General features: G+C 39.9%; 4 protein-coding genes across 8 annotated transcripts; 3 read left to right on the forward strand and 1 right to left on the reverse strand.

Moving 5' to 3' along the window:
• Positions 1 to 690: 690 nt before the first annotated feature.
• LOC132200280 (putative methyltransferase NSUN7) lies at positions 691 to 10420 on the forward strand. Of its 4 annotated transcripts, none has more exons than XM_059625631.1 (10): positions 691 to 810; positions 6294 to 6544; positions 6658 to 7176; positions 7354 to 7658; positions 7771 to 7948; positions 8002 to 8177; positions 8284 to 8471; positions 8525 to 8880; positions 8930 to 9067; positions 9771 to 10420. In XM_059625631.1, exons 4-10 carry the CDS (start codon positions 7369 to 7371, stop codon positions 10320 to 10322), a joined length of 1878 nt encoding a protein of 625 aa, XP_059481614.1. In that variant the 5' UTR covers positions 691 to 810; positions 6294 to 6544; positions 6658 to 7176; positions 7354 to 7368; the 3' UTR covers positions 10323 to 10420. The 4 variants fall into 4 exon arrangements, with proteins under 4 accessions (XP_059481614.1, XP_059481612.1, XP_059481613.1 ...); XM_059625629.1 differs by lacking the exon at positions 691 to 810 and adding an exon at positions 3080 to 3214; XM_059625630.1 differs by lacking the exon at positions 691 to 810 and adding an exon at positions 5988 to 6032.
• LOC132200684 (uncharacterized) lies at positions 1771 to 2648 on the forward strand. Its single transcript, XM_059626343.1, has 4 exons — positions 1771 to 1894; positions 1952 to 1988; positions 2047 to 2211; positions 2268 to 2648. The coding sequence occupies exons 1-4, from the start codon at positions 1835 to 1837 to the stop codon at positions 2504 to 2506; spliced, it is 501 nt and encodes a 166-aa protein (XP_059482326.1). The 5' UTR covers positions 1771 to 1834; the 3' UTR covers positions 2507 to 2648.
• Positions 10421 to 11029: 609 nt separating the features above from the next.
• On the forward strand, positions 11030 to 13809 carry LOC132200192 (O-acyltransferase like protein-like). The gene is made up of 7 exons (XM_059625456.1): positions 11030 to 11182; positions 11518 to 11922; positions 12181 to 12671; positions 12733 to 12926; positions 13004 to 13317; positions 13383 to 13525; positions 13584 to 13809. Exons 1-7 carry the CDS (start codon positions 11065 to 11067, stop codon positions 13698 to 13700), a joined length of 1782 nt encoding a protein of 593 aa, XP_059481439.1. The 5' UTR covers positions 11030 to 11064; the 3' UTR covers positions 13701 to 13809.
• Positions 13810 to 16628: 2819 nt separating this feature from the next.
• Positions 16629 to 20334, reverse strand: LOC132200743 (sodium-coupled monocarboxylate transporter 1-like). 2 transcript variants are annotated; one of them, XM_059626420.1, is made up of 12 exons: positions 20223 to 20334; positions 19842 to 20166; positions 19302 to 19367; positions 19188 to 19239; positions 19066 to 19133; positions 18849 to 19003; positions 17988 to 18237; positions 17758 to 17867; positions 17529 to 17709; positions 17390 to 17476; positions 17173 to 17324; positions 16629 to 17116 (listed from the first exon to the last, which is right to left on the reverse strand). In XM_059626420.1, exons 2-12 carry the CDS (start codon positions 20130 to 20132, stop codon positions 16900 to 16902), a joined length of 1629 nt encoding a protein of 542 aa, XP_059482403.1. In that variant the 5' UTR covers positions 20133 to 20166; positions 20223 to 20334; the 3' UTR covers positions 16629 to 16899. The 2 variants fall into 2 exon arrangements, with proteins under 2 accessions (XP_059482403.1, XP_059482402.1); XM_059626419.1 differs by having other exon boundaries at positions 19842 to 20293.
• Positions 20335 to 20814: the final 480 nt, after the last annotated feature.

Below are 20814 nucleotides of genomic sequence, written 5' to 3' on the forward strand. Positions count from 1 at the left end.
TCTCAAATAATTCGTAACATTAAGTTATCTTAATTTTGGAAGCAAAATGGTTTTTTATTATATTTTGACATCGCATGGGCGTTTTTATGCCTATATAAACTGCTTATTAATATATTATCATGTGATTAAATGCAAGTCCGACTGAATGCTATTAAATTATATTAATTTATATAGAGCGCTGATACATTTTCTGAACTTACTATAAAAGAGCTCGAATTTTATCCGCAATCGTTAGCAGAGTCATAATGTGCTAGGAAATTCTTCAGCACGCACAAATCCAGAACTTCAATCAGGCAACAGGAAATAGAATCGAACAAATTGCGTCAAGAAACCATATAAGACTAATTTTCGTGCCATCGACACCCTTCCATCATGCGTGTTCTGCTTTCCTCTTTTTTTTCTCCAAGAAAACATAATCAAAAGGTATATAAAGAAAAGTTTCGATCCATTTTGCACTTGGTCGAGAGGTGGCAATTAATGCAGCGTGGCGAGAGCGAATTCGTGCCAAGTGTATATCATATACACCGGGGGTGGGTGGAGAAGCAGGGGTGTTGTTTTATGTATTTAATGCTGCAGGGCTGGCTAGTTAGTTATATTGCATGGCGTGATTGCACTCTCGGAGCTTTCTCCGCCTGCTAATAACACCATAATCAGCGCAGAGCACAATTGGCACCGGTCGAGAGGCCTGCAACTCCAGCAACGCCATCAATAAATTCTCTAAAATATACCATAAAATTGTAATAAAAGAAGTTGCCCGCGACCCAAATCAAACGATCGGAAAATGGGAGAAGTGCCGCGGCCCGCAAGCAGGTAAGCGCGCCATAATTAATCTTCTTCTTTCCTCGTTTCTATTCAGCCGAAATCGATAGTTTGCAATCTAAAGTGTACAATGGAGAGGGTGCGGCGCAAGTTTGGATTTAATATATATTTCTCCTGATGAGCCTTTCTATAGAGGACACGTGTCATTAACACGTTCTTTTGAATAAAAAATTTCGCGCTGACAAAATGACTGATGACGCGAGTTTAAATTCAAGTTTTATTTTCTGTTCTCTCGGTCAATGATGTGTGTTGGGACGAGACTATTTTTGGCAAGGCTTGGTGTGCGCAAATGTTGTTACCTTTCGGTCGTTATTTACCTGCGACTGCATCGACTGGCAACTTTATATTTGAATTGCGTGCTCGAGCAAATTGCAGTAAATTTGGCTCTCATATGTGCTTCCAATGTGAGAGAGTGGAAATTGCTTTTGTTGCAAACTTTCGGCACTTATGTAATATAATAATTTCCACGAAATTAAGAGATAACTGTTTGAACTAAAATGAAAATTTAAAAAGAAATTAACATAATACAAATTTTGAGGCGGCACAAAATCACGCGGCTTTTGTTGAAATTGTTTTTATTTCATGAAGAAATCAGTTATTTAATAAAACAAGAAACCTTTGGTAAACATAAGGCATTTTTTTCTTACTGAAGAGAGTCTCTTTGATGTAATAAATATTTACTTAATTAACTGTTTTCACTGCTAAAGATAGGTAAAACAGATAAATTTGTTTGAATTACAAGCTTTTTAAAGACAATCATGCAAAATTAAAAAAATAATAAACATTTTGAGGGACAACAGTCAACGGCTCTGTTTATCGCATCTCATTAAATCATTTTTTTTTTATAATTAATAAGATCGAAGATAGTGAAAGAGTGTCATAATAATATATGAGAAAATTCCCCACAATCAACCCAGATTTGATAGCTTATCTCCTGAAGTTGCAACAACCGTATAAATAGGATTTTAAAGAATCGTCAAACGTTTCGGAGACTCGAAAAATCTGTTGAAGGAAAATGAAAGTTCAAACTTGTGGATTATTCCTCCTTTGCCTTGGTGTCGTGCATGCAGGAAATGTGAGTTGTTCTTACTTCCACTTTTTATATTTATTTAAAATCAAAAAATAAATATAGGAGGAGATAGTTCCTGCTGACAATAACAATGACTGGGGTAAGAGATCAAATTAGAAAATTATTACAATAAACTTAATGACAAAATTAAAAATCAGATCCTGGCACTTGGCACCTGATTGACGGAAAATATTACTTTGCTGATAGATACAGTGAGCAAATCTACACTGCACGAACATATTGTCAGCGCGTTGGAATGATTCCGGTCACTTTCGAAGACCCAGCAAAAAAAGTGGTTCTTGACGCGTATTTCACTAACATTGGTATTACATAAAAATTTAACGGAGATTTCTTATTCATTCGTTTGACCATCCCTTAGGTTGGACTTTCTATGATTTTTGGACTGGCGCGGTCAAACGAAAAGGTTCGAACGCCTACATATGGGAACCCAGCGGCATACCTTTTGATGTGTCGCAATGGGCACCGGGACAACCGAAATACGCTAGTGACACCAGAGATGTCTGCATTCGTTATTCTCCGGGCACTGAAGGCTTCAGTGACTGGGTTTGCGATATAACTTATCCAAACTGGGGACACATTTTGTGCCAAGAACCTTAATTGGTTTCAAAAAATTTGAAGAAACAACCAAGTATTAAAAGTATTGGTTCAAAAATATTACATTTAAATTTTTTAATGCTTTACATATCTTCCTCTAAACTAATTGGCAGCTCACTTATCAATAAATTGACTTTTTTAAAACATACTAAAAAATGGATTTTTTTAATGATTAATATTTTTATGCTTTTAAACACTTTTAAAATAAGTACAAAATTTAAAAGAATCAATTTAAATATTAAAACAAAAAATGCTGCAAAGAAACAACAATTACGTTATAGAGAAACAAGGTTCCTCAATATTAAAAAGAAATTTTAATTTGATATTGAGACGCTCGCGTAAGCTGCAATTAATTATTTTTACCCACGACACAATTCAGCTGCAAAGCCAACAGGTATGACGTTTTGGGGGTTGCTCAGTTGATGACGTCAGAGCTTCTTGGTACCCTCGTGGGTTGTTTTGCAAACGAGATTGACATGCGCGTGGAACGCACACTCACTTTCTTGAGTCGACCTCGAGTGGCAGTTGGCCGCTGAAGGGTGCGCCCGCCGCCGGGGGTGGCATGAGCACCAGTGTCGCACCCTGCGCGCCCAGCAGCAGTGAATTCTCGTCGCCAGACACAGCGGCCAAACGCAAGGCGCCCAGTGACCGCACGTGGCGACTCAAAAACTACTACCTTTTACTCGAACGGCAACGAAGCAGACTCAGCAAGTGAGTTCAATGGAACTTTTTTTAAGATTGAGAAAAAATTCATTAGTGTTTAAAGTCAAATCATAGTTGATATTTTTCTAGTGTACAATGCACAACATAAAATTAAATTTTGAAGCTTACATTGAGGTTTAATGTAAATAATTTTTAATACAACATTTACAAAATATAAATTAAACCTCTTTAAATTTTCCACATATATTAGGCAAATTCTGGAATATGGTGATAATTGTTAAAACTTTATTTGATGATGAAATTTAGGGTATTTTTGTTATTGTAAAAACAGCACAATTGGGCAGAATATGAGATCTCATATCTATGGTATACATACAATGATGCTGACTGATGTGCATTAATTTTTTTGTTCATATTACTTTTGTTTTGAATAAAAACAATGCATTCTATTATGGAGATGAAAAAATAAGAAGCAAATTAAAGCCACAACATGCATAAACAAATGCAGGATTATTTGGATATACAAATTCAATTTATATATTTTTTTTTTTTAGTTTAAACTTTAAATCTCGAGATATCTTTACGAAATTTTTCATTCGTCATTACTGTTTTAGTTCAATTTCACTCCAGAGAAGAGAACGTCATCAAAATTAAATTAACATGTAATACACAGCATGAATCAAGTTATTTTATACTTTTTTTTCAATGGAAAGAATGAAATTTATGAATAAAATTAAATATCTTAAAAATTTATACTTTGCGAGATAATTTTCAATATTGAATTTATGGATGATGCATTTGGGCATAGAATTCCCCGTGATAATTTATAAACATGATTTTAATCTATATGACGAAAAACATCCTGCAGCATTAATGTCATTTGTTTAGACTTAATTATTTTCCTTCTTCTTAATTTTAAGTTAATTCTCCCTTCTGCTTATCCCAAAGAGTATCTTTAAGGCAACAGTAGTAAAGCTTCAAAATAATATGAAAAACAATTTTTTTATCTATAGCCACCGCTGGCAGTGTGTTTCCCACAAAAATAAGGCAAACCATACAATGCATCAACGCGCATACAGTAATAAAAAATGCATAAGTCGAGCGAGCACACATGAAATAGGGGCAATTCGGTAATAATCAATACACAAGATTGATATAAAAAACAACATACAAATTTTTTTTGTTTATATTAATTTTTCATTTAATAATTATCTCCACAGTAAAAGTTTTAAATTATAATAAGGAAATTTCGGAAATTTTTTGAATTGCGAAATAAATATTGCAGAACAACGCTGTACAGTGTTATTAATTTTTGCAAGTGAATAATGCATTTTCATGCACCTCAGGCGAGAGCGTTTCGTGCGCTTTTTCATTCATGCACTCTATGCACAGCATGCATTTTTCACAGGTCAGGGCAATAAAAAAAAAACAGCTGTTGCGATTCTGCATAGTGATTGATAGACCGACCGATGTTTGCGCTTGAATGCCGCAACTAGATCATTCATTTCATGCAATTTCTGCCAATTTCACTGTTCAACGTGTAATAGAATAAAATGCTCGTAAAAGTGTATCAGTTCGATTTGCATGAAAATTTCGAGTAAATCAATAAAGAGCCGCCTGCTCTCGCATCTCGCACCGTGCCTTCTTTTTCGTGCATGCCTGCGAACCGTTTGCAGAATTGATGGAAAATGCCACCGGTTTCGTTTCCTTGCTCAGGCAATATTTCATTTCCATGTGTGCAGCCATTCCACATTATACGACTTTCGATTTGTGCAAAAGCAAAGGAAAAGCAGAAAGCAACGAGGCCCCGTAATTTTCCTTTAAACAAATCACTTGCATTATTCCACGGCATGCGAACAGCAGTTCTCACATTCGGCGGCAAATATATTTCTCGCGGAAATTCGGGGCAAAAAGTGGCCAAAGTTATTGAACGCAATAAAGCACTCGTCGTTCGTTTCTCTGAACACGATACTCGCGCGCGTTAAATAAATAAATTCGAACAAACAAACAGCAGGCCAGGCGATTGTAGGAATAATTTTCATGCACGAGTCACTTTATTGGTTGCACCTTCATCGAGCATCATGCAACAGCAAAAGTGGAAGGTGCCACACATCGAAAAATCTAAAGGAAACACTGCTGTTGTAAAAGTCTGTCTAATTGTAAAGTAACAAAAAGGTCTGAATCGTTTCGCGTGTTTGAAAATTTTTAATGTTTATTTATAATGCTTTTTATTACTTTGTCTTAAGACGAGATAAAGGACCTTGAGTCTTAAAACTAAATGGTGTAGTATAGGCAACAATCTCTATAATAATTAATAAACAAACAAAAAAATAGGCAAAATTTAAATTAGAAAAAGAATTATTAAAACTTTTACACATTCAAACGCAATTGATGTACAACTTTATTATTAAAAGGCATTGTATTTATTTAGTGTGCTGAAAGTGTGCAGAAAAAAAAGAACCATTATCTTAATTAACAAAATCGCAGATTAATTCAGAAAGGTAGAAGAAAAATGAATATATTAACTATTTTAAAATTGAGAAAATCAGCTAGAAAAGAAAGTTAAAAATGATAATTTGTCTTGAAAGTGGTGACAAGTCTTTTCAAGCTTTACATGTCATGCTACTTATGTTACTAGCGTATGCCACACAGCCCCTAGTTTGTATGCAATAATATGCTTACCAGGCGTTTTTGAGCACCACACAGCTTGAAAGATGGGTTAGCAGGGCGCCCGTAATCAAGTCACGCGACCCAGCATACCGTCGCTTATTATGCTGCTACGCAAACTATGCAGGTGCAAAAATAGTTTAAAAGTTTTCTGACAGGCAAACACATTCAGCCGGAGATACCTGCCAATCATTCTAAGGTAGAAAAACGCAGCGGAAGCAGGAGTTGATTCATTTTGGCAGGGGCAGTTGTTTTTGGATGAAAAAGTTGGAAACAAAACATTAATTTCGGTGAAGGTTGCACGCCAGAGAATGAGTTTCAAGTGATTTCTGGCACACGTGGAGCACAAAAGGAGTTTCCCTGATTGATTTGGGTTAAAATAAAAATAAAATTAGAATTGATTGAATTTTCAAAGCAGCTGTGACAAACTTTTAAAAACTCTTTACGATTTTATTTCCAGTCTTTGCGGAGAAGAGACTGTGCAGGATGAGAACACTCGGATTGAAAATGGATCAGTTGGCATCGCTCGACAGAAATCAATCAGCACGATTAAACTGGCCGAACCGATTCCTGCAGCAATCGACTCGGAAACAGCTTTCGGCACTTTGGTCAAAGCCGGGGGCCTCTTGGCCAACGAAAGGGTCGACGTGACCTTCCGACATGAGGAGGAGCAACGCCAAGTTTTCGCCCTCGCCTACGACGCCTTTCGCTGTGAGTGACTCTGAAGACTGAATTATATAATAATTCAATTAACGCCGCGTGCTAAAACGCACGGCGCACCTGCGGCGATTCTCATCGCATTCAATGTATAATTCAATTTGCAGACCGCAGCGTGTTTAATCAGGCACTACAAGACACCAACTTTTTTACGATTTTCCCTCAGGCAAGTGCAGACGTAACTTTAATAATTTTGCTCGCACACTTTGCGCCTGATTTTTCGAGACCTGTAAAATTTATCGTTTTGAAAAGTCAAGCCGAATTTTCAGTACTTTTCATTGTTATGCAAAAAATAATAAAAAAAAATCGCGCACCGCACAAACAGCTGGGCCGACTAGTCACGCACGGCTCCAGAGAAGTTTCCGCACGGCATTGCTTTTAAATATTGCTCGCTGACTTTCACATGCAAAGGAGTTATGGAGGTCAGAGAGGCTTGAACGCGATCAATCTCACGATATTGGCAGAGCGCTAAATGGCTGCTCGATTGCTCACTTTAATTTAATTATTACTTGACCACCTCACTCGGCATCACTGAAAGACTCTAATTGCCCGCACGATAAGTTTAACGAGACCTCCAAGCAGCTCGATTAGGGCTCGCCGCCAATATCTCTGTCTGTTATCAACAGGTGTGTGATTTGTCAGAGAGTGACACTTTAGCGTTGCATGTTGGAAGCGGCCAAGACACGGCATAGCCGATAAAAGGCTCTGTCATTGCAATTGGCACTTACAGAAAAAAAATGATCAAGATTCAATTTGTAAAAGTTTTCTAATGCAAAAGTTTATAAAAATGATTATTTTTTAAGCTGCGTGATGAGTGCATGCTGGTGCACCTGCTGCTGTGTCGGCTGTACCAACGGCGCTTCCATTGCCGCGAGCCACCCTGTCCGTCCGAGTTGCGCGACCTTTGGCAGAAAGCGCGGATGGCCGAGGTGGAGGAGGCGCTGTGGAGTGTCAGGGTGCGCTTGGCAGCCGCCCTGGCGCGTCTCCGCATCAAGAGTCACGCGCTTACCCTCGAGCAGTTACTACCCCAGACCCTGCAGAACCGCAAGGAATGTCGCGACGAGTGCCTTGTGCCCACCACCCTGTGGATCAACACTTGCAAAATCAGGTCAAAATTAAAAAAAGATTAAACAATGAGAAAATTTGAAATTTATTTCATCTCATTGAAATAAATGTTTGCAACCAGCTGAATAAGCAGAGAAATATTTCACCTTTTATAGACGAGACGATGCTCTGTCGGTTTTGGAAGAATCTGGTTTTGTGATTGACGGACCCGACGAAAAAGTGACCACCATCCGTCAGGACAAGCGGTGTCCGGGTCTGTTGCACCACCATCCCTCGCTGAGAATCAACATCGCACAATCAGAACTGGTGCAAGAGGGACTTTTTGTTTTGCAGGTCCACTTTCATTTTCTTAAAAAAAAACTTTTCACGACAGTTACTTTTGACAGGCAAGGGCGTTCTGCGTGGGACCAGCGACCTTTTGCTACGTCTTGGACGACTTTGCCTTGACAGGAACTGTGATCCAGAGCCACGCTCACTCGCCTAGGACTTCCGCCTACTTGGCCACACTGCTCGCCTCCTGTACTGCGAACAGGCCACTCATTGTTTTTGGAACCGGTGCCAAGTAAAAAGAATTTTTCTTAAAAGCTCCACAATTTTTTTTTAAATATATTTCTATCGAATAAAAAATTTCTGATTTTTAGTGAATAATCTTTTTTTTCTTGTTGCAGAAAAACTGAGTATGAAAAGTATTTACGCAGCCTCAGTATTTCAAACGTGTATGTTCGCGCTGAAAAATTCTCCGAACTGTCGCCGGACAGTGACATTTTGGACGGCGCGGTCGCTCTTCTGGCCAACCCACCAAACTCTTTGTCTGCAGTACAAGACCCTGTCGATTTGGCGTGCAGCAGTGGAGGAAGTAATTTTGAATAGTTAAATTTTTTTAAAGCTTCTGATTGAAAAAAAAAATAGATTTGCACCTTCTCGAAGAGATGGCCGTGGCTGCGGAAGAAACTTGTTTTCAAGCAAAGGAGCGTCAAGAAACGCTTGAGGAGGAGCAAAGGGCAACTTTGCGACTCGCCCTTTCGGCTCCACAACTGCAGGTTGTGGTTTTTGAATCACACTCGATCCTGCCGCAAGAGACGCGCCAACTGTTGATAGACGAAATGGAAGCGGCCAACGAGGCGGCCAGGGAAAAAGTGGCCACGGCGCCGTCACTTGTGCGCGCCCACAGTTTCGGTGAGGAGAGTGTCATCTTCGATAGGGACCCTGACGAGGGATCCATGACAACGGAACTCATGACTGCCAGATCAAACTCAACCATAACGGTTAAAACTGTTAATTTTAATATATTAAAATAACATTGAATGTTTTCAGGTACCTGCCACAGATTTATTTGAAATTGCACCTCTGCAGCCCAAGAAGAGGCACGAGATTGAAAACGAGGAGGACGAAGCGGATATGTGTCCTTCACTCCAAGAGGATGGTTGCTTCTTAGCTCTCTTGAAGCGACAGGTTAGAAGAAATTAATTTTAAAAAGTATTTAAATGATAAGGATGTAAAATAAAGTTAAAGCTCTCATATAAAAAACATGTATATCTCATCTAGTTTTAATGTAAATTTTGATTTTTAGATTTTTCATATCAATTATTTAGTTTTTCTTTTAACACTAATTAATTAATTCTGCTTCAATAGGTGTTGCAATAAGCCTGATTTATTTTTCACCAAATATAATAACAAGCTTAATCTCAGAAATTTGATAAAGTTGATTCAACGCCTGAATTCATTAAAACAGCAGTCCTTGTCAGTCTTCGTAAAAAGTAAAGTTTTTTGATAAAAATTTATATTGAATGAATAAACTGTACATAACAACTATGAGATCAAAACGCAGTGCTTCATAAAAATTTCAAGAAATTTAAAATTGAATTTAATACATAAAAAATCTATATATTCTTGTATTTTTAAATTAAAAATACATGTAAAAATCTTGTATTTATTTTAACAGAATTGCAGTTATTCTTAAATGAAAAATAAAAAAATTTTATCTCATAAATAATATGTGTGCTGAAACAACAAGATCACCGATCTAAAACAACTTTTCCTCACCTTCTAGGGATATTGTGAATTAAATTAGAATAATCATTTGATGTGTAATTTTTCCTTTGAACTTTGAACCTTTCATTTTTAAATTATATTAATTTTCACGTTAAAATTACAGGAAATTACTCGTCTGGATGCGCAATATATGATCCAAATAGCAGAGTCGCGCGGCCTCTTTGGCGGGCGCAGCAAAAAGTCTCCGTATTTGCAACGCAAGGCGCAGAAGAAAAAGAGCGAGACTGTTTTGCGCGACATCATGATGCGCAACAAGAACAAGCAGAAGGAGCTCGAGTGCGGTGAACGTGTGTCGCAGCCGACCATCGCGTCCATGCTGCGCAACTCGCGCAGCTGCAGCCCCGACCACTCGGCCGACTGTCCTCGAAGAGCCAAAGCAGCCGAACGTCCGCCCGACCTGCACGCCAGGTTCCTCTTCAATCGGCGGCAGGACGCGAGACGGTGGTGGCGGGAGGCGGCCCGGCGAGTGCTCTCCCTGCTCAGGACGAGCAACCCCAACGCCATGCCCAGGTTTAGACTCGTGAGGACGCCCGTCCCTGGACCTGGCGCCACAAACAGGGCGCCGTACCCCCTCAGTGTTCACTCGCTCGAGTTCCACGACGACAGCGGCCAATTTTCGGAAGATGACGACAGTGATCATAGTGGATCTGTGTGAATAATTTTTATCTTTCTGTTGCCAATAAAAAAAATAATCATGAAATGTTTTAGTTTTTAATATTTAAGAAATATGTGAAAAAAGAATAAAATGGAAAATTTTCATCTAAACGCAGGTTTAAATAAAATTAATGTGACAGCAAATTGTCCTTCCCAGTTTCTCCACCCCAAATGCAATCAAAAAATTATTTCCAAATTTAAATTTAATTTTTTAGTTTCATATAGTGTGTAAAGCTTTTGTAATAAACCCTATGACGAAAAACAATATTTTTTTTAGTGATTTGAATTTAAAATCGGCATTTCTTCGATTGGTTTGTGAGTTGTTTATTGTTTAAGAAAAAATTAATATCCTGCTCTGTTTTGGCTGCGGGCTGCAGCCATAATTCATGAGCTTTCTAGGCGGTGGTCGAGATAAGACATATGGAGAAGTATAATGATTTTTTCTTAAACAATGAACAACTCACAAAACCCATCGAGGAAAAGCTGATTTTTAATTCAAATCACCATGAATCAACCCTCGGTCGTGAAATTCTACCACAAAAATATTATTAAATTGCTTTTATTATATAGAGTGGAATCATATTGGTATTAATTGTGTTATCAGAAGAAATTTTTACGTAATTAAAACAGTGTCTCATAAGAGAAATATACCGATTTGCAGGACATGTCCTTATCTGTTTTGAATTTGATTGATCGGTTGTTTGTACTTTAGGGTTCAGTTTGTTCACACGAAACTGTCAGTTATGGCTGTTTTTCTCTTGGTGCTGTTGGCGGCAGGGAATGTCGTGTCCGCCGACTGTCCGCAGGATGTCCAAGCCTACAAGGCGGCCGTGGCCAACGGCGAAGCGTGGGCAATTCAGAGCAAGTGAAATTTCTTATTGCCAAACATGTTAACTTAATTTCAGATTGTATGATTTTTAACTAATTTTATTATTCCATTTTTTATTAACTTTTACAAGGTCAGGGTTGAAAAGGTTTTTAGGCCTGTACCAGTTTTGAGATTTTCAAAATTTGATCTAAAAATCAAACATTTAATTTTCACTGGCATTGTTTAAAAATTTAAAAATTATAGTGCCGATCACTTGTACATTGGGTTGGGTGTAAATGTTTTGTCTATACTCGATCTATACTAATAAAATTTGGCTTAACAATTTTATTTTTTTTATCATTACTAAATATTTTTTTTATTTTTCAAGTGCTGGACGCTTCCATCGTGTTTCCCGACGGTCTGATGTACGCGCCTGGCCCGAGATTGGGACACTTCGAACAGTGCCTGTCCGCCCCTAGCGCACCAAACTACTGCCTCGTCGGATATCAAATGAACGCGATTCCACGTTATCAACGCGTGATCCTCCGAAGAAAAGAAACTCTGCCGGCGGCAACTGTACAAGTGGCCGCCTGCGTACCTAGCTCTTGCGATGCGGCCGGGGCCGTTGAGGTGGCCGCTTTTAATTTGCAGGGGGTGTTGGACCGATACGGGGGTCAACTGAAGCAGTCCTTTTGTTATATCGAGGATCAATTTGATGGAAAGGCGATTGCTTTTGTTGCAGTTTCAGTCGCCTTGATTTCTGCCACTTTTCTTGCATCTTTCACCGAAAAAAGTATTTCTTTCTTTCCATATACAATAAATAATTTAATTTAATAGGAATTGAAAATTAAAAAAAAAATCATACACATTTCAAGGGTTTTTTTTAAATTAATAAATTTCAAATTATAAATTCGAGCTGAAAATCACTGAAAATTTGACTATATTTAAAATTGATATTTTTTTTCAAACTTTAAAATAAATTGAAGTTAAATTTTTACTCTGAAATTATCTAATATGTAATAATATGCTTAATTTGTATAAATTTTTTTAGTACCCTGGTTGTCTGCTCGGCACAACCTGATAGAACTTTTCCGCCAACCTCCACGCACCTCCATTCACTGCGTGCACGGCGTGCGGTGTCTCAGCATCGCCTGGGTGATGGTCGGCCACAAGTTTTACACGCAGAGTTTGGTCGCCCCGCCAGCACCGTCCGGTCCAGAGGCAGCCCTTCCGTGGTTCACGGCCATCGGATGGAACGCCTACTTGAGCGTGGACACGTTTCTGTTGGTGTCAGCGATGCTGTCTGCTCGCGCCATTGCCAAATTCCGGCGATTGCCGCTCGTCCCGTTTTACCTTTTGCGAATCCTGAGACTTTGGCCTGCACTCGCGGCCGTCGTATTTTTCTACGCCTGCGCCTCCACCTTGGTTGCCCGAGGGCCTCTTTGGGCTCCGCACGTGCAGACCGAGGCGCAATTCTGCAGGGATCGTTGGTGGTCGACGTTGATCTTCCTCAATAATTACATTGACGTTGACGTGAACCCGGTTAAATTTTAATAATAATTATAATTTTCTTTTTTATACTTAAAAAATTTCTACATTTCAGTGTTTGAGTTTCTCTTGGTATTTGTCGATTGACATGCAGCTAGCGTGGCTTTCACCTCTGGTGCTCTTCCCTCTTTTGAAGTGGCAAAAGAAGGGCGTAATCTGGACTTTGGTCCTTCTCAGCGCAACAATCATTACAATTTTTACGCTCACTATGGTGTATAATTTGCCGTGGACAATGAGCCTTCTTGCAAAGTATATAAAAAAATGAAAAATTTATTAATTTTAATTTTTTTTGCTTCGATTTTACTAGATCTCATGATTTATTTCAGAGGTGATAAGATAGTTCTGTTCTGGGATTTGGTCTACACGAACACACCACTGCGAAGCCAGCCCTATTTGATTGGTCTCCTCCTTGGCTTTTTTATCGAGCGGCCTTTCAAAAGAATTTCCGATAAAATCATAGCTGTCGGATGGGCCGCGAGTTTAGGCTGCTTCTTCGGCGTCGTTTTTTCGGTGCTTTTGGACCTTGTGGGTGTTTTGGCCGATTCGAGTGTGGCCGCTGCCTTTTACTCTTCCACGCACAGGATTCTATGGTCCTGCAGTCTATCGTGGCTCATATTCGCATGTCACAAGGGATTCGGAGGTTCATGTTATTTTAATATCATATTTTTTTTTTATAAAAAGCTTTTAATTTTGATCCATGCATAGGTCCGATCAACAAATTTTTGTCCCTGAAAGTGTGGGTTCCGCTTAGTCGACTCACTTACTGCGTTTTCCTCACGCACCTCAGTTACATGACGATGCTGGCCGCTGCCCACAAGGCGGAATCGCAGTTTACCTTTTACGACGTGGTATTTCTTTTTTCAATATTTCGCTGGCAGACGAGTCATTTTTTTTAATTGTTTTCAGATTCTTGGTTATTACGGGGATATTGCGTTGGTTTGGCTACCGGCTTTGCTTTTGCATTTGACCGTGGAGGCGCCCATGAGTGGTCTTGTCAAGATTTTAGCCAATAAATTACAGTAGCAAGAAATTTGTTTGTATATTTTGCTTTCTGTATCATCATTTTTGTTTTTTGTTAAATTAAATTTATTTCATCGGTTTGATAAAAATAACACATCAGGGTGGATTTAAATAATTGTAAATAAGTAATTGAAATAAAATCTTACCTTTTTATGTTGTTCATACGCGCGCCACACCACATAATATTGGAACCTGAACAGAATTTAAATTGTAGTATATTCGTTCAGTTATAATTACAATTATATTGAATATATAACCAATTTTAAATTTAAATAAGCTAATATCACGCATCTTATAAAAAAAATCGATTTGGAACTAAACTTCCAGCCTGTGAATAAGAAAAAGTTTATGTAAAAGCTCCGTTATTCAGCCAGGGCATTTTCTTGCATAGAGTGAGTTAGTTTTTTGCTGATTTACACATTTTTTGGGTTCTAATAGTACTTTTTAAGGTAATGTTATAGTACGCGCGACGTGTTTTTTCATAGGTTGGCAACACTTATGCTCCCATGTAAAAGTATCACGTCGCGCGCTCTATACTGGTTTTACGTCGCGCATACAATAATGGTTTTACGTCGCGCGTTCAATACTGGTGGCGGTGAAATTGTTAAGGAAACCGATTATTCCATCGATACCTCGGCAACATGTATAGCACGCGCGACGCAATTCTTTTCCTACAATCTTAATTAAGGGGACTGCTAGGAAGAATAGGGGCCCTTGGGATGGGTTCAGAATGGGGCAAGACGACCTCTGGAGGGCCGTGCGCACCCTTATAGCAGGCGCGACGTATCACTATGGGACGCGCGACTGTCGAAAAGCGAACTCCGGAGTCGTCAGAGGCGCGACGCATGGTTATAGGACGCGCGACGCACGGCAAATTAATTAAAAGGTGTTGCACGCGGCCGGAGTTGTGGGCGCCCCACTAACCGGCAACTCGGAGGTGGGCAACCCCCAAGATTAATTTTTGCAGAAGCCGCGAGCGAGGGGTGGAGGCGCAGCGAGGTCGAGGACGTGGGGAAGGCCGTGCGGAGGGCGAGGACAAAAGGGCGGCTGTGTTCATGAGGGGGCTCCGCAGGAGCCCCCTCACGAACCCCGCCCTTTTGTCCCGCCCGGAGCCGGCCTTCACCACGTTCTCGGGCGAGCGCGCCTCCAGCCCGAAGCTCGCAAACCCACAACGGAGTTGCCCACAAAAGGTGTTGTCTGCAAAGGGAGTTTTGGGCACCACACTTTTTGCTTTCTAAGCCCTTTTTGCAGACAATTCCTTTTGTAAGCAACTCCGTTGTGGGTTTGCGAGCTTCGGGCTGGAGGCGCGCTCGCCCGAGAACGTGGTGAAGGCCGGCTCCGGGCGGGACAAAAGGGCGGGGTTCGTGAGGGGGCTCCTGCGGAGCCCCCTCATGAACACAGCCGCCCTTTTGTCCTCGCCCTCCGCACGGCCTTCCCCACGTCCTCGACCTCGCTGCGCCTCCACCCCTCGCTCGCGGCTTCTGCAAAAATTAATCTTGGGGGTTGCCCACCTCCGAGTTGCCGGTTCGTGGGGTGCCCACAACTCCGGCCGCGTGCAACACCTTTTAATTAATTTGCCGTGCGTCGCGCGTACTTTAAGCATGCGTCGCTCGTACTATAACCGTGCGTCGCGCCTCTGACGATGGTGAAAAGCGCCCTCCGGAGTTCGCTTTTTCGACCGTCGCGCGTCCCATAGTGATACGTCGCGCCTGCTATAAGGGTGCGCACGGCCCTCCAGAGGTCGTCTTGCCCCATTCTGAACCCATCCCAAGGGCCCCTATTCTTCCTAGCAGTCCCCTTAATTAAGATTGTAGGAAAAGAATTGCGTCGCGCGTGCTATACATGTTGCCGAGGTATCGATGGAATAATCGGTTTTCTTAACAATTTTACCGCCACCAGTATTGAGCGCGCGACGTAAAACCATTATTGTATGCGCGACGTAAAACCACTATTAAACGCGCGACGTAATGCAAGTGATGCCAACTGAAATCAGGGATTTTGGGAAACACGTCGCGCGTACTATAACATTACCCTTTTTAAACCAATTTTATGTTCAAAAAATGGAGAACATGTAGAGATAAATTAATTTAAATTTATAGCTAAAGCGGTTCTTTTTAGGGAATGAAAATTATTTAAAATTACAGAAAAATTTAACATTCGGTAATCCTCACCTTTGATGAAATATCCAGGATCAGAGGAGCAAACTAGCAAAGACATGAACGCGTACAAAACACATACTGAACGTTGAACAACTTTTGTTTGAAAACTGCAGGCTTTTCCTCAAAATTCCTCTCTCTCCATGTTATGAAAAATTATCGTCCGTCTGTTTCGCCCCTCTCGCCCTTCTCCTATATTTATGTCTGTCCTTGTTTTCTCTTCCTCCTTTCTGCCGTCAATGGCAGGCACTGACAGTTTTAAGAACTCGATTCCTTATTTCCCCACCCTTAAAATTGTTTCTCTCTCTCTCTCTCTCCCCTATTATATTTGCTGGATCACATGTTTTCGTGTGATGCTACTTAGCTGTTGTTCAGTTCTTCATGTTTGTTTGTGTTGTGAAGTCGTGAACTTGCCATGATTGACGCTGTGAAAAGTGAAAAAGTGTGATCTACTTTTGCGATTTTCCCACTTTGCATAATATTTCCCCTGGATTTTAACCGAGCTCCTCCAAATATACAATCACCACGATCCAACTAATTTTGAAGGCGAATGCGAATGATGCAAGACAGGTAATTAAATTTTTTATTCTAAATTAACAAAACTAATTAATTTTCTTGATGTAATTTTCTAAATCAGTGTCTTATTTTGTATGCAGTTTTTTGATAAATATTTGCACCACGCTTGAGTATTTTGCAAAAATGAATTTGAAAATTTTCGCAAGTGATGTAACAATTTACAGTGATAAAATAATCTCAAAAGGAAAGTAAATAATTATAAAAAAATTTTTATTAAAAGCAATTGAAATTTCAACTTTTGTATTACACAAATGCATTCTCTGTACAACATGATTAATTGACTAAATGAATTTTCTGCCCTGATTATAATACTGAGTAAACTCATCAAAAGATGTTGTTATCGCTGAATTAAATTTCATGTTATTAATTTATGTATTTTTGAATAAAATTGTAGAATGATCAAATCACATTTTAACAATCATCGACGATTTCGATCAAAAACTTAATTATTCTGCTTCAGTCCTGCTTGATCATTTCTCGTCGAGCTTGAGGTCACACTGTTGATCCTCGGGGGTCAACCAACGGTGCACGAAAGGACTGAAAAGATCTGGGGACATTTTTCTGTGTCGGCCTCCGGAAATCCAACTGACCGGCAGTCCCACCAGGGGCACCAAAATTGCCCCCACGAGGCTGTAGTACATGTAGGACAACTTCAGCAGAGGCCAAGTCTCCAACACTGGCTCCGTACTAAGATCAGATCAATTTATTTTCACAAAATGCATCGAGAGATGATCAATTCCTACGGCAAAATAATGGTAGTTGTGTTTTCTGGGCACAGATCAGTGGACAAGGGCAAAAAGGAGTGACGAAGGGTTCCCTGAGCCAGGGCCCCTTGCGTCGCAAACACGATTCCTCCGTTCAGGATCAGCGACGCCAAAGATCCAATCAGAGCACCCTGTTTAAACATTTTTTTTTTAACTGGAACACATGACAAAAAGTAAAAAAATATTTATTATATACCTTGCTGTTTGCTCTTGGGCAAAACATGCCCATGGTAAAAAGTCCCAGCATCGTCCCGCTCGTAATGCTTCCCAAACTGAGCGCCACCTGAATTTATATAAACTTTAATTTTGACTTATCATTAATTTTAAAAATTTACCTGCAAAACTCCACCCAAGTGCTCAACGATGAGAACCAGCACCACACACACAACGCCGGTGCTCAGGGCGGCTACCCTGAGCCACAGGGCAGCACCAAAACGGCCCTCTTTTGGAATCCACCTGGCAAACAGGTCTTCGACCAACACTCCTGAAAGGGCGTTCAGACCGGTCGACATCGAACTGCCGTTTTTGTAAATTAATTTGTGAAATTTTCACGTTAATTTAAACCTGAGTGCTGCGCTGAAGACGCCGGCGACGAAAAGGCCACTCAGGCCTGGAATGTGTCCGGCTGTCTCGAGGACGTACAAGGGCAGTATTTGGTCCTGACGGGAAACGCGCTTCAAAATAGAACAAAAACGTTAAATAAAATTTCATTTATTTTAATTAGCATAAATAGTTAATTTTACAATTTTACAATTCATTAGGGGGGAAAATTAAATTTCTAATTTAAATTTTACCTGGGAAGAAATTGGGTCGCAGTTTTCGTACGAAGCGTACAGCAGCAGTCCAGTGGCGACGCTGAGCCATTTCACGGCCGTCATTCCAAAAGCGAAACACGCGAGACACCAGCGGGCCGTCCTGAGGTCAGGAACGGCCAGGTATCGCTGCACCATGCCCTGGCTGGTGGCGCACCACGCCAGCTGGTACACAAATTGTCCTAGCAGCACTGTCCAGAAAGTGTGTCGCTCCAAAGGGTTAGGGTCCATGCTGAAAAAATTATTTTGTAATTTTGAGTTTTAGAATTTGTTCCACTCTCTGATTTTCTTTGATTTTTCAACTACTTTAAGGGTATAATTTTTTTGAACTTATCAACCTACAAGGTTCAAATTTTAATTAAAAATAAAAATAGAAATCTAAAGCGAGTAATAAAAGATATAATAATTAAAAATTAATATTATTTTTTTTATAAATGCATGTTTTGATTTTTACTTCATGAGCAAGCTGTTATTCTCAAAAAATATTTGAAAAAAGGTGTTTATTTAAATTTGGGTAAAGTGAAGTTGCCACTAGTAACAATATGGTGCGTACTTAATGAATTTGGCTCTTTATTATTAATGCACCGTTTGATAGTCATTTCCTCAATAATTTCTTATTTCTCGGTAATGTGCTACTTAATTGTTTAATAATTAATGCTGCAAGTATGAAATTGGTTAAAATTTCATTTTTATAGAAAATAAATAGTAATACTCGGAACATGTGAAATGCTGTTACAAAATTGTATTCTTGATTTTAGTTTTTTTTTATGAATGAACTTTAAAAATTAATTTGTATTGCACTTTTTTTGCTATTATTTTGTTTCAGGAATGGAAAAATCTCACTTGAAGAATTCGAGTCGGCCGCCCCTCTCTGCCGCCTGCCACACGTGCTCCCATCCGCCAACCCTCGCGACGCCCATCGCAAAAACCGCCACCATGGCCATCATCATCAGACACGTCTGCAAGGTGTCCGTCCACACAACGGCGCGCAGTCCGCCCTGACGACAACACAACTTAAGGTAGGAAACCCTTTTTGATAAATTGCCGTCGTTAAACTTACGATCGTCGTGTAAAAAATGCAAATTGCCGAGATGACGGGTGTTATCACGTGGACATTCAAGCCGGTCACTGGAAAAGCGGATCGTTATCTATGGTGAAACTTTTGTAGAATTTTCTATTTACCTTGGCTCAGTGCTAAAGCGGGTGCGTAAATTACGATAGGGATGTAGAGAAACTAAAAATTCACCTTAGAAAATTAATTTTGTGCTAAAAGATGTAAAAATGATTTATTTTTACCTGAGAAATAACAAAAAGCGCTGATGCCATTTTTCGGACGCTCTCGTTAAATCGCATTTTCAAATACTGGAAAATGAAAATCCTAGATTGTTATTTAATTCATAAAAAATTGCTAACTTAAAATTCCATTAAACCCAAATTATTGCTGAATTAATTAAGCAAGCCAAATAGGTGTTAAAATTTGCAAGTTGATTTATGATCTTCATAAGTGACGTTTAAATAGCTTTTACTGGTGCCTTAAAGAAAGAAATATTAAATAATATTATGATGAAATCAAGAAAACACGAAAAGCTGTTTCATGAAATTAATTACACAGTATATTATGCTTTGTAACTTTATCATAGAAAGCACGTTACATTAAGAAATTGTAATAAAATTGAGAAAAAAAAATTAACAACCAAGTTAAATTTTCTATCAAATAATACAAATCTGGAGAGTGCAGCAAAATGCAAAGGAAAACGCATATTATAAGTGTGGATTAAACAAAAGAAATGTTTGCGTTCTGAAGGGGTTGTTTCCTTCCTTCTTTCTTTGTGTCACCTGGTAGCACGAGTTGAGCTGCAGCTTGATGTAGAGGGGCGCGTAGACGAGGGAAACGACGCAGCTGGCCAAGTAGCTGGAGAGCACGATGGTCCAGTACTGGGTGCCGTGGCGGTAAACCTCGGCCGGGTCGCCCATGATGGAAATGCCCGAAATGAAACTGGCGACCAGGCTGAGGGCCACCGGCAACATGCTCATCTGGCGGCCGCCCATCAGGTAGTCGAGGGCGCTGCGCTGGCCGCCCTTGCTCAGGCCAAAGTAGCAGCCGATGGCCGCCGACGAGGCCAGCATCGCCCCGAACACCCCCACGTCCAACGCGCTTAGCCTCGGAGAATCCGCAGTTTGACTCATTTTTTTAGAAAAAAAATAATCAAAATAAACAATTTCACCCGGCGCAATATATTATGGAAATGAGAGAGCAGCTGCGCTCGTTCTCGTCTCGGCGGCAGCTGCGGACGCACTGGCCCGATTTCGAGACGCCGAGGGACCCTCGCACGGCCTCTTTCTTCAATCCTCAATTATTCAATTTGCAAGGTCACGTGGTCTCGTGGGTTGTGGCCCTCTGCAGGAATTTGAGAAGTTTTGCAATAGCACGTGCTGCTGATTGGAAGGAATTATACAGAGGATCCCAAGTTATTGTCCCTTCAGTTTACTTGCAATTTATAACTATTTGTTAGCAAGATTGTGGCCGACAGTTTAAGTGTGTGTAGCACTCTGACTAACCATTTTAAATTATTCTTGCAAACGCTTAAATTGAGAATTATTGTAATTATTTTTGTCATTAACCTTTCACTCCAGCTTTCTTGTGAACAGCTTATTCCATTAATTTATATTCAATTTTTCACAACTAACCACTAAAAAAAATCAACCAATTTTGCATCACATAACTTTTGAAAGAATTATCATTCTCATCCAGACAATATTTCACCGGCACCGCATTCCATAGTTGAAACGTCGCGGGAAAAATGAGTAT

Source organism: Neocloeon triangulifer, unplaced genomic scaffold (genome assembly GCF_031216515.1).
Source record: "Neocloeon triangulifer isolate White Clay Creek 2 clone unplaced genomic scaffold, ASM3121651v1 ptg000014l, whole genome shotgun sequence".
Classification (NCBI taxonomy): Eukaryota; Metazoa; Arthropoda; class Insecta; order Ephemeroptera; family Baetidae; genus Neocloeon; species Neocloeon triangulifer.

Excerpts from the sequence above, each read along its gene's own strand:
- LOC132200684 (XM_059626343.1), top strand. The coding sequence starts at position 1,835 with ATGAAAGTTCAAACTTGTGGATTATTCCTCCTTTGCCTTGGTGTCGTG. Across the intron at positions 1,895-1,951 it reads GTGTCGTGCATGCAGGAAAT|GAGGAGATAGTTCCTGCTGA; the intron begins GTGAGTTGTTCT and ends AAATAAATATAG. Across the intron at positions 2,212-2,267 it reads CGCGTATTTCACTAACATTG|GTTGGACTTTCTATGATTTT; the intron begins GTATTACATAAA and ends ACCATCCCTTAG.
- LOC132200280 (XM_059625628.1), top strand. Across the intron at positions 8,178-8,283 it reads GTTTTTGGAACCGGTGCCAA|AAAAACTGAGTATGAAAAGT; the intron begins GTAAAAAGAATT and ends TTCTTGTTGCAG. Across the intron at positions 8,881-8,929 it reads GATCAAACTCAACCATAACG|GTACCTGCCACAGATTTATT; the intron begins GTTAAAACTGTT and ends GAATGTTTTCAG.
- LOC132200192 (XM_059625456.1), top strand. The coding sequence starts at position 11,065 with ATGGCTGTTTTTCTCTTGGTGCTGTTGGCGGCAGGGAATGTCGTGTCC. Across the intron at positions 12,672-12,732 it reads TTGACGTTGACGTGAACCCG|TGTTTGAGTTTCTCTTGGTA; the intron begins GTTAAATTTTAA and ends TCTACATTTCAG. Across the intron at positions 12,927-13,003 it reads ACAATGAGCCTTCTTGCAAA|AGGTGATAAGATAGTTCTGT; the intron begins GTATATAAAAAA and ends GATTTATTTCAG.
- LOC132200743 (XM_059626419.1), bottom strand. The coding sequence starts at position 20,192 with ATGAGTCAAACTGCGGATTCTCCGAGGCTAAGCGCGTTGGACGTGGGG. Across the intron at positions 17,868-17,987 it reads GCGACCCAATTTCTTCCCAG|CGCGTTTCCCGTCAGGACCA; the intron begins GTAAAATTTAAA and ends TCTATTTTGAAG. Across the intron at positions 17,117-17,172 it reads ACAACTACCATTATTTTGCC|TACGGAGCCAGTGTTGGAGA; the intron begins GTAGGAATTGAT and ends ATCTGATCTTAG.